The 12,102-nt window shown below is 43.7% G+C and overlaps 4 protein-coding genes across 4 annotated transcripts; 1 reads left to right on the top strand and 3 right to left on the bottom strand.

The window, feature by feature from the left end:
- Positions 1 to 574: 574 nt before the first annotated feature.
- On the top strand, positions 575 to 840 carry L199_001839 (uncharacterized protein; the record flags this gene model as incomplete). Its single annotated transcript, XM_064887592.1, has 2 exons — positions 575 to 606; positions 669 to 840. The coding sequence occupies 2 exons, from the start codon at positions 575 to 577 to the stop codon at positions 838 to 840; spliced, it is 204 nt and encodes a 67-aa protein (XP_064743664.1).
- A 516-nt stretch (positions 841 to 1,356) lies between these two features.
- On the bottom strand, positions 1,357 to 4,218 carry L199_001838 (uncharacterized protein; the record flags this gene model as incomplete). Its single annotated transcript, XM_064887591.1, has 5 exons — positions 1,357 to 2,225; positions 2,284 to 2,662; positions 2,723 to 3,447; positions 3,510 to 3,822; positions 3,898 to 4,218. 5 exons carry the CDS (start codon positions 4,216 to 4,218, stop codon positions 1,357 to 1,359), a joined length of 2,607 nt encoding a protein of 868 aa, XP_064743663.1.
- A 4,794-nt stretch (positions 4,219 to 9,012) lies between these two features.
- Positions 9,013 to 9,390, bottom strand: L199_001837 (uncharacterized protein; the record flags this gene model as incomplete). The annotated part of the gene is made up of 1 exon (XM_064887590.1): positions 9,013 to 9,390. One exon carries the CDS (start codon positions 9,388 to 9,390, stop codon positions 9,013 to 9,015), a length of 378 nt encoding a protein of 125 aa, XP_064743662.1.
- Positions 9,391 to 9,434: 44 nt separating this feature from the next.
- On the bottom strand, positions 9,435 to 10,633 carry L199_001836 (uncharacterized protein; the record flags this gene model as incomplete). Its single annotated transcript, XM_064887589.1, has 4 exons — positions 9,435 to 9,492; positions 9,555 to 9,624; positions 9,700 to 9,773; positions 9,834 to 10,633. 4 exons carry the CDS (start codon positions 10,631 to 10,633, stop codon positions 9,435 to 9,437), a joined length of 1,002 nt encoding a protein of 333 aa, XP_064743661.1.
- Positions 10,634 to 12,102: the final 1,469 nt, after the last annotated feature.

Here is a 12,102-nt window from a genome sequence, read left to right as displayed (position 1 = left end):
TACGAGAGAGGGAGTGCTTAATATATACACACACATATCTTTCAACATCTTGTTGCTGTTCACCTCAATGAATTAGTTTGACTCAGTCATCACAATGGGACAATCGTGTTCCGATCTTCTCATAAACTTTGCGATGGATTGGTTGATTTGTGGATGAATATACGTCGTACCTTTGAGATCAAGCATAACTCACTGTACCCATTTCCACTCCCGTTTGATCCAAGCTGCTCAGCAGATCAGAGGTTTATATTGAAATGTGTGAACAATGATTGGACTGCTTCAACATCCCTTTCTTCACTATACGCCCTCCATGACGAACTTTGTTTCTCGACTGAGCGGATCGTGAGCTGCACTAGATCAATTTGGTTGGTGAGATGGTGAGCCAGGCTTATCTACCGTATCTTCACTTTGTCAAATCCTAAATACCTAGGTTTCACGCTATTTCTGTTGCTTTGTCTGAATTGATCCAATTTGACCTTGGATACATACTCAGTAACAATCAGTAAGTCAAACCCATAGACCTGCATCCTCAATGAAAATTGCTGAATATGCTGATCACTCACATAACCACTCAATGGATCCTGCTCGAATCCATCATACTCCAGAGTGAGTTCAAGGGATATATTTGTGTCCAAATGGTCATGAGTCATATCTGATCTGTCCCATAGCAACGCTCAAACCCAAGTCTCTTCCCGGATGACCCGTTCACCTCCAACGTTGATTCCTCCAAATTATCAGAACACAACTACCCTTTCCTGCTTCGCCAAACCTATACCGCCAGATAAGAATCAGGGTATATGCTCTTATACCGGTAAGTACAGGTATCATCCATTCTTCTAATGCATAAAATGTCCAGGACTAAGACTAATGAATTACTATATTCATAGCGGACTTTTGTTTGGGTTTGGTGCTATGTCAATGTTTCGCCTGTACGAGATATATACCAGATGACTGATAGCAGTACTCTGATATGAGAAGATGTGACATGATTTAGATTAGAGATACATTTCCATTTTTTGACATCACTCAACGAAACTATAGAAATCACATTTTATGTATTGCTGTTGTGAGCGCAACGCAGGGCAAACACTTCAAGGACAAAAACAAAGACGAAAGGGTCTCTAGATGATACAAATACAGAAAAGAGTCTACGTGTATGGCAGCGTAATTTATCAAGACAATTACTATAATAGGCACAGTACTTTTATGATCACAGAAAACAAACAAAGACGATTTTTCTATTTCTACAGTTCTAATCCGACATACTGTACTCCAACTGGATATATTGCTGTTTCACTCTCCCAAGTGAATTTTGATCTTGTGTGTTGATGTATGTGTATTATACATTTTGTTCTCTTAAACTGTGGCCAAAGTCTTTCTCTCCCTTTCCCTCTCCCTCTCCCTTTGTTTTTCCCTTTCCTCCCTCTCATTCTCAGCAACGCTAACCAGCGCAGCAATACCCATCAAATGATTCGACTCCCTTCTTACACCTTCCCCGCCACCACCGGGTAATTTGCCATTTGCACTTCCAACGCTCGTGGGTCCAGCCCAGCTCATCCTCGGTGATTTACCGTTGGAATAGGGATGATGTCTCGGACTGGTGATTTTCAAATTCGACTTGAATTCACCTGATAAAGGAGGCAGGGAAATCAGTTCCGATCGGCCAGATGAAGAAGATTTGATCATTCCCGGTAAGATGTTCCTCGATCCTCCAAGGGGTGGTGAAGGTGACGTATAAGATACAGACATGGCAGCTGCGGATGATTGAGCTCTAGGTCGAAGTGGTGGTAAAGTAGGCGCGGAAGAACCACTCATAGAGAATCTAGAGTAAGTAGACATGTGAGGTGTAGAAATTGACATGGTGGATACGGGAGATGTAGCAGATATAGCAGAGCCTGTCTCTGTGCTATTGGTCATTTGTCTGACTGGCGAAGTCTGGTATAGACTCAATCCCAAGCCCGACGAAGGCATTTCGATCGTAGGTTGAGATTGTGAAAAATGAGGTGTGGCTAATGATGTGGGTGTTGGGCCAGCACCGATCGTGTTGAGAGAGTAAAATCCTCGTTGGAGCAATTCATGTCGCTCAGTTCCCCATTCAAGCTTCATCTCGTTCCACCAGAGGGATAATCGATCTTCCATGATGGCTTGTGGTGGTCCCGGGACAATCAAGTTGGACATCTTGAGGTGTTCTTGCCAATTCGAGATCACGAACAGAGGGAAGAGGACTATTGCAAGTGAAAAGTCAACTCGTCATTCAGAAGAGTAAAATCACGATTAACTCACAGCAACACCCTTCACGTCCATTCCTACCTATGGTATCCATGATGACCGAGAGATTATCAACTGCTTGACTTTGTCTTTGAGCAGTATAAGCACCATCCGTGAATTGCGCAACAGCAGCTTGGAGGTAGAACATCCCACACTCAGCAACAGCGTGCATGTAAGCGTACATCCAACCGGTCATCTTGATCTCCACAACGGGCGAAGACAATTTGTTGACTGCAGAAGACAGGTTATGTTCGTCAAAGTGCAAGTGTCGAGGTAAAGTCATCGCCCAACTCTTCAATGCGGATTCATATCTCGAAGCAAGATTTTGCTTAGGTTCAGATCGATCGGTCTTGGAGTCGGTCGCTAGAGTCATAATGTCCGCAAATATCGATAACTGCAGAATATATAGTATTCTTAGCTATGGTCATCGATCAGCCAATCACAAACGACTTACGATACGTAAGACATGACCCAAATCTCCGATTTGACCTTCGTCGCCTGGCCAATTCCCACTTCCGGGGACCAACCCATCCCTTCTGCCAGGTTCTCTGCCGCCGATGGCATTTCCACCCCATCTAGCCCAATGACTCTCGTTGGAGGGTAAAGGTATATTCCCGAGTTCACTCTCACTATACCGTCTTGGTCTTCCATTGGCAGCAGCGCATAAATCGTGGAAAACCAATAACCAGAACGTTCTAATCCTAATTTCCATCAGAGTATTATACTCTATCGAATTTAGTTTGAGATGAGTGGCAGGTGGTGGAATATAATCCAAGTTGGGTGATCGTAGAATATCTAATCCTGAATCGAGATAGAACATTCCAATTTTAGGCTGTCTGAGACAGCTGAAATATACGCTTAGAAGATAACATGCTTGAGCCAGTTCGGTCTCTTGCCATGTACCCCTGTCCATCCGCCTTTCCTCCTCATTCCAGGTTTTTCGCACTTCGATCATGCGTTGAGCGGCACCATGAGCTCGATGTATGAATGCCTCACCGCGTAGATGGGCGGGGTGAGAGGGAGAGAAAGTCGAGACGAAGGCTGGGTTCTCACAAAGACGGGAGGCGAATGCGTAGATGATATCCAGAAGTATGGGTGATACTTGGTTCATATATAGTCGATAATGGAACGTTGAAGGGTGGAACATCGTCGACAGAGGTGCACACCGACGAAAGAAGACTATACAGATCATAGAATTAGTACATGTCAACGCTGTCAGATATGGTTTCATAGTTACTTACTGTCAATCAATTCAGCACTTATCAACGTATCATGCTCAACAGCTTGAATAGGTCCAAGGGATGGTCGTCTGTGATGTTCGGCATCTTCTTTAAAACTTTCCCTTCTTGACCAATTGCTTTCACCGCTAGCCTTCCTCTCGTGATTATTAGCAGCTTTAGCATCGTCCTTATTGGGTCGAGGAGGAACAGCCGACGAATCTCTCGTTCGTGGAGGAGGGATTGGATCTCCTTGAGCGTTGACATAAAGACAAGGTCGATTGGAAAACTCGCAGTTCGAACAAGGAGCGAACCCATCACAACGTCTTTTGTTTTTCTACATCAAGCAAAAATTCAGAACTCGATGATCAGCATCCATTATGACTGACTCTCAATCGAGCAGAGAACTCACATGACAAGCACTACAGGCTTTTGCCAATCTCTTCCTCTTTCTTCCTTTCGTGGTCAACTCTTCTTTTTCAGCTGGTTTGTCCTGATTATTCGGCGAAGTCTGCTTATGAGGTGAGGTCTGCCACTCGTTCTTACGTTCCAGCTCTTGTGGTGTACGTAGCAGCAAATTAGATGTTGAGGCAGAGGAGGACGGTCCAACGAAACTGTAGGTGGACTTTAATGGTGGTGGATGTGGTCTTTCACCCGAGTAGTGGAACGATTCCCTCCTTATAGGAAGAGGATGGTGATGGTGATGATGGTGATGATTATGATCAGGCGACATCTTGTCGGATGTCGAACTTTCACGCAATGTCAAAGAAGGTAAATTCATTGATTTAGGTGAAGGGTACGAAGATGGTGATATCGACGTAGATGGTTTGGTAGTTGTTTGGGACTGAGGTGTTTTGTAATCGTATATTATCGATATTGTCATCGAGTATGAACCCTCGATTGTTTTGACTTTTGATTGAATCTATTTCACTTTGCTTTGTGTAAAGGTCAGACAGGGATCTTTTTTCTGTTGACCTAGAAAGTAGTGGCGAGAAGATATGAAAGATAACCAAGATCAACTGAATTGTTTGGAGAAGGATGACCTATATAACCTTCGTAACAATCTTGAAGTCGATGATGTGATCAGTTGATCAGAAGGAGGATGGAGTAGAAATGGAAGTCTCCTCGTCCGAGATAAGAATTATCTGATCTCTGACTCGATCGCAACAAGATATGGAAAACGTCTCAAACTTGTCGGTGTCGCAAAAGAAAGATAAGCGAGAGAGAAGATGAGAGAAGAAGTAATTACGATGAAGTCTTTCCAGAAGGCGAGTGGGAAGGTATCAACAAAAGGCAGAGTGTCGAGGCCTGAGAGGTTATATGGTGAGTGGGGGGAACAATGTTCGACGATGACAAAGGTAGGTGCGGTTAGACTCTGACTTGTCAGGAGCTAAAGTGCTAGACCAAGTTCCGCCCGTTCGTCCGATGTCGTGCCGATCAACGAGTTCGAGTCGGTTGCACGGGATTGTGAGTGATCGAAGTCCCGCTGTGACAGGATATATAGAGAAAAGAAGAGTACAGAGGATAAAGAAGTAAGAAAGGGGAAAGGAAATCACCAAAGTTTTGATTTAATTGTAAGAGTTTAGATTTGATGGGAATCAAGCGACGAGCAGGTGAGAGGGACCCAGCCGGCGGATAACACGCGGAGACGGGCAACAGTGATGAGAACGAACGATGATGAAAGACAATGCCAATTGGCAGCGATAGATAGATAGGTACGAGATCGAAAGGTTGATACAGTGGCGTCGTTGCCGTTAGATGTTTGGTGCGCACGACCCCACAAATGAATGATGAATGATGAAAATGATCGCGGTCAGATGGACAGGTCAGTGGGTTGATAGTGAAAGAACAAGATGAAAGGGTGAGGTGAGGTGATCCGTGTAGGTCGGGTGAGATCAATGAAACACAACATGATTGTGTCATGGGTCATGGCCGAGAACCGAGAAGTCATCCAATCAAACAGGTGATTAGGGTTCAGACACGACGAAAGGTGTTGCAGAGTAGAGTGTCGGAGATACAATGAAAGCATAATCAACTGATCAGCATCTGACTCTTGTAAAGTTTACTCTTATGCCCGTTACCGCCGGACAATACCATTTAGCGCATAACAAGTGGGGAAGGGGAGAAGGGAGGGGAGAGGAGGATCGTGCACTTGATGGCGGGGATAAGGATGGTGATGATGGTGATGGTGATTAGTTTGAGAGGATGTTTGTTAAAGCAGAGTGGGGGAGATGGGGAGGGTGTCAAGTTTCGTCCGGACAACAAGGTCATTTGAGGGTATGCTCAACTCACCCTTTGACCCAGAAATTATCTATTTCGATCACAGGTGGATAACAGGAGACAGATGATCGCGATTGAATTGTCAGCTGTCAGATATCGTTGGTATGACTACAATGGATGCTAGTAAAAAGACATATCCATTTATCAGCATAATGCATATTAAGCTTGGATCGTTCACTGCTAACTCCAAGGCACAACTAGTGGGGCTGCCACAGTACTAGGAGTAGAACAGATGTAAAGAAAGATCTCCGAGGGTGCTTACCTGATCGATATTGTCCCAGGATATTTACTGATCTGATTCTTGGTTGTGAATTGATATCAAACAATAAACAAGTTGTATGTGAGAAAGTATCTGTGGTTGTCGTTGGATTACGAAGTGGAACAAAGTCGATTCTTTCCGTTCAACGTTGCGGCAGATGGCAGATGGTTTATAGAGTTGAACCGGAATGAAGGGGTGATTGACGGGGAGCCCCTTGGGAAAAAAGAGTAATTTAATTCTCTTTTTGAGGGGTCAAAGTATGTCGGTCGGGGTTGGGAAAGGGCTAAGAGACGGACTCGGAGTTTCACCCAAAGTTGTCTTAAATTCTTCTTCCTCTTTCTCCTAAGCTAGGTATTCCTTTAACACGGAATAAACCGAAACCTCTTACCGGGGTGCTTTGTGTGCGTGTTTTTGCGGTTGAGGTTATGGTTATGGTTATGGTTATGGGTTTGTTTAGCTTCCGATGGTTACCTATTCTATTTCTTTGATCTTGTGCCAGATGAATACAGTTCTCTAATCGTGGGTAGAGAATGGACTGGGTTGAATCGTATGGGATGCGATAGGATTGATCGTCTGTAGGTAGTCTGGGTGGATCTTGAATGATTCGGTGTATTATTGTTATTATTGCAATTTATATTTCGATTTCCCAAAAGGACTTTATACGGGAGGTGAGCAGAACGTTTTCCTTAAACCCAAAGGATGGTACCTGGTCGTTTAATAGCGCTTATTGTTGCGATCGAAAGAAATGTACAGAGTCAATCCGGATACTATGGTGATGATGATGATGTCGATGACTACAAGTATCCTTTGATTTGGTAGTAGTGTAAAGTGGATGAACGTAACAGCAAAACAGAAACATCCCACTGTCTCTGATCTGCAAATGTCACATCAAAGTATGTACACTCTCTCTCTCCGAAAAGAAAAAGTTGAAAAGCCCGTAGGTCTGGCTTGTTGCTCCTCCTTCCTCCCTGTCTGTATCTGGAGAGCGAGACCTTACCTGTTACGTTCCGGTACATCTTTAAACATCACATCATATCCAGCAAACGCTCGGACCGCTCTGATGCGAATACAAATGTTTAAATCCCCGAAATAAAACCCTGAGGGGAGGGGATGGGGTTCCCCTGTGTGGACCCACATGAACCGCATACCATTATCATGGGCTCAACGAATCGCCAGCTCTGATCATGCGTTGTTCATGCAAGTGGCAAATGATGATCACGAGGACCATACATACATACATGCACACGCATGGTCACACATACACATCCACAACCAAAAACCAAGAACGATTGACAAACCAAAAAGGAAGAAAAAGTAATAATCTCACCTCCTGGGAAACCGGAGAGCTCCAAACTGCTCAGGTGGTAAGCAGGTAAGCATGAATCACTTTGAATTTGAATTTGCTACTACGGCTAAGGCTCAGTGAGCTGAACTGGGTTGCGCTTGAGCGGTAATCGTCCCTCGCTACGAGAGTTAGCCGACTGTCTCTACGGCCCGAACCGGCGGTGTTTCTCTTCAAATTTCTTTTTTCTCCATGATGGAAAAGACCGGAACCCTGAAAATGGGCAAATACAACGAAGTGGGGATCAAGGTGGATGGTTTATTTTCTTATCTCCGGTGGTAAAGACATCTGGGGGTGGAGGGAGTAACCATACATACGGTACCATCATACCATCATCAACACAGACGTGAATATATTTGTATTCTCTCAAGCAAGTCATATCACAACGATTCTGCTGTCCATGTCCAAACGATACATTATTCTATCTCTCATGGGTATGGGTAAAACAATCCACCCGCGTAACGTAATACTCCATATACCGTAGGATGACGCAAACCTCTCAATCGTTCAACCGGCAGTTGCAGGTCCGCAAATGGCCCCTCGGTAGTTGTTTTTTTTTTACTCCAGAACCCCTGGCCCTGACTTTGGGTAAATCCGAAAAGACCGACTCTAAAGTTGCGGGGTAAATTGGGTCGGAAGAAAAATTCGGGATAGGTCGTGTTTGGCTGTACCAAAACATGTTGTAACGACCAGGTGAAACTATTATTGTACTTTATAGAGCGATTGTTGTTCTTACTATGTTCAACTGTCTGCCTATGTCCACATGTTACATAAAACCCATTGGAGAAGGAGAAGCAAATCCTGTCACAAAGAATGTTCATCTCATGAATATACTCGTACATGAACATGTTTTTGTATTTTGACTGAAGAGCAATTTACTCCGGTCCGGTCTCAACAATCTGGGATCTCAAACTCTTATGGTTCAATTTCAATCCACTTCGCTTGCCCAAGTGGGGGTTTACATTTAACTTACATTACGTTGTCAGAATTCCCCTAAATCCTTTTGTCCGCTCCGGCGGCTTCTATCTTTGTTGCAGCCTATGTGCCAATCCCGCAAAGCTAGGCTAAGTCCACCCACCATCCACGGAATAACCTGATGTGGATGGATCGATCCATATTCTCGCTTGGAAACAAGTAGGTCGCTTTACTGTACAGGGGACTGTTGGACAGGAATTTTTCGTTGATTAACACCTATCGTACGGTGGTAACTTGTTAGTGTTGTCGAATAGGCAATTCAGCAATGTCTGTACAGTACGTCCTTGTGGCTCGAGCATAAGATGATGTTCATAGGATATAGTCATATATACTGATGTACAAAGATTACAAGAGGTGTTGTTGTATTCTTGTCTACTATACAACTGGTCATATATGAAATGAATAGAATGACGGACTACATAGAAAAGGGCAAATACCAATGATCGTTGGAGAGATTATCATATGATATGATATGATTGTTCATTTGGGCGTTTGTCAAATCAGAGTAGCATACAATTATTACCGTACGTTATCATACAACATTTCCAACGGGAAGAATCGAAAAGTGCGTGATTTTGCTTAACTCAATCTTGTTGATTGTCCATTATTGATATTGTGTGGATTTGTTCGTTCGTTCAACATTAACGCATTCTCTTTCCGAGTTCAGCTTATTATGCCAGTAACAGCCCCGTTGCTTTCGTATCCATCCCCATCTCCATCTCCCCAGTTCCATAACCTTTCCTAGGCTGTTCATCACCCATCGTCATTCGTCGATTTTGCCCCGTCGCAGTGGCAGTAGCCACCACTTGATATTGAGCTAAACCATATCCCAGATCGATACTGGACTCAGCAGATTTGGTAGTAGTAGACGATGATCCGAATACCGAAGATGGTGCTGCAGGTTGGGATCGGTGTTCAGAATGATCTCCTGAAGATATAGAAGGGTGGGCGAAGGATGGTTGATAATAGTTGAAATCGAATGGTTGATGAGGGTGAGTTTGAGGGAATACACCAGGGTGGGAGTAGGAGTGTGGGTGTGTATGACCCATACTAAATGGCTGAGGATGGGAATGAGAGTAAGAGTGAGGATGGGTTAATTGATCTGGAATTTCATAATTTTGTCGTTCCTTCTCAGCTCGTTGGTCGTGAGTCTATGGGATATAACAAATGATCAGTACATACTTTTTTTGACAGGTGAGAGGACACCACCTACCCTCTCGTGTCTCGTAGGTTTGAAGATACTGAAAATCTCCTCTGACAATCCGGTCGACTGCACATATAAGCTAGGTAGAAGATTCAATATCAGCCACACATTCGACTTTATGTACAGTACTGTATACCTTTGACTTCGTACTTACGCTTAGCACCTGTATGAACCGCCATATGAGTATTCAACGAACTAGGTCTATTAAACCTTTTATCGCAAACTGCGCTATATAAATTATATCCTACATCAGCTCTGAGCGCTCATGCACGTGTAAGATGAACTGACCAAATATGTCTCCTACCCTTCACAAACCCCTCCCTCTTCTTTCCTCTCTTTTCGGGTTTAGCGTCAGGCCGGGGGTATGGGGCGTTGCTCTCCCATATACCTTCGGGTAAAGAGTAATCGTCACTTTCATTCTTCTGCAATGGTAATGGTATATCGTTGTTGTTGTCGGTGGTGGTGGTATCTTGGAAGTTGACAGGTAAGGCATAAGGTGTGAGAGATAGTTGAGAATATTGGAATGGCGTTGAAGTGTCGGAATGTTGGGAAAGTGGCATCGACAAGAAATTCGGCGTAGAATGCGAATGGTTATGTTGAACGTGATTGGAGTTCGGTTGAGGTGAAGGTCGATAAGATTGATAAGGAGTTTCGTAAATTTGAGTACTCAAACCACCACCTCCTCGTTCAAGCCATGGAAAACCTTGGGTTGAAGGCTGCTGGGCAAACGCTCGTCTTGGGAGTTGTTCAGGCTGGATCTGCGGGAAAGAGAAAGACGATTGATAAGGAGCAGCAGAAGGAGGTGCAGAACGACTATTCTGCATAAGCTGTGGAGGGGATAATGACAAGTCGGAAGGGGTTCCCATACTGCCGTGGTGGTTAGTCTGGCAGGAACGATCGTGCGATACTTGCAAACCTACTCCGATCGGACTTGGAGCTTCAGTAGGAGGTAGCGAGGGAAGTTGGTATCTCGATAGATCCAAAGGTTGGATTAATCGTAATGAAGACGACATCTCGGGTTCGGGATCTTTATGGGTGGAGATGGGAGGTAAGTTGAGTGTAGGTAAATCCGCAAAAAATGCTTCCATGATGAAGGTGAAAGATGTAGCAGTAGTAGCGATACGTCAGCGATGTTGATCAGTAGGGTGTTAATTCGATAGGAAGTGCCTCTTCAGCTGATAGGAGGATTGTCGAGGCAAAGGATGGATTTCCAGATAGACAAGGAATGTCCATAAGAGAAGAGGAAGAGCAGCACTCACTCGTTGACTCACTGATCGCTCGCTTTGTTATAAGGACTAATCGATGTATAATTTCCGAATGCGAGTACAAGAAACAAGGTGATTTTCGTGGGAAAGATGGATATATGAGTGGTGTAGGATATGAAAGGAGTGAAGCAGATATGGCGATGAAGGCTGTGGGTGATAACAAGCGGTTAGAACGAAGGTGTTCTAATTTTGATATCAGCTTGTGAAGGAGAAAGAGAGGAGAAGTACCTTTAATAAGGGGTTAAAAGGGAGAAATGATAGTGATTACGGGTATTTATACGATATTCGGGCGTATCAATGGAGTTCTTTTGGGAGACAATGAATGAAAGGAGATATAGGATGTGTCAATGTCCAAAGTAACGTTTAGAAGGAGGGACGAAACCCAGCTTGGATATAGAAAGAGAAAAGATTGTAGACTACTATGGGTTCAGACTCGCCTCGATTTATAGTTCGAGGAAATAGAGTTACGGGAGTAATGAGGAAGAAGAACAATAAATGGCTTCGAGAAGAGTACAAAGACGTGGATCAGTGTAGTTCTTCCTTTTTCTCACGAGGTCCCACCAAGCGATACAATGATTGCTGTGTTTCTGATTTTGCTCGTGATGGTGATGTTAATTGTGATGGTGATGGTGAAACTTACTAGATCTGGTTGGTGGTATTGATGATGTACTCGTGATAGATAGGAATTGGTGGGGAATTTATTCGTTATCTTTCTCCAAGCGATGAGATTTAGTAACTCTGTTTGATGATATTGTAATTATATGAAATGAATGAAAGGTATCGCAAGAATGAACGATGCCAGATGAAAGGAAGCGATTATAAGAATAGTCTAGCTTGGTATCATCACAGAATTTTCATTCTTTTGGACAGCTGGGTAGAAACAAAAGAACAGAAATTTGCGATCACCCCCATCATACCATAACCATGTCTGTCACCATCTACACCATCTCCCCCCTTTTTCCACACTTCATTGTGTACCGTACACATACTAAAAACAAGTCGATAGAACGAGATATGATGGGATTTATCACTTGATCAATGGTCATAATCATACCAAGTACGCTAAAACTCGTCAAAAAGGTGGTCATCGTCTGTCTAGGTCTCGGCTAATCAAAAAATCAGTCAGACCAGGAGGAGAACGGGAGAGAAGAGAAGAGCTTGTGACACGGTGAACAAGCTAGACTGAACTGTAAGATGATTGATTGGTTGAGTGAGTGTGTTGCATTGTATTGTAATTGATCATAATGATGATGATGACATTCGATTTGATGATGTAAACATCATGTTGTACC

Source organism: Kwoniella botswanensis, chromosome 1 (genome assembly GCF_036426115.1).
Source record: "Kwoniella botswanensis chromosome 1, complete sequence".
NCBI lineage: Eukaryota > Fungi > Basidiomycota > Tremellomycetes > Tremellales > Cryptococcaceae > Kwoniella > Kwoniella botswanensis.
The sequence above is the reverse complement of the archived record's forward strand: the minus strand, read 5'-3'. Positions and strand labels throughout refer to the sequence as shown.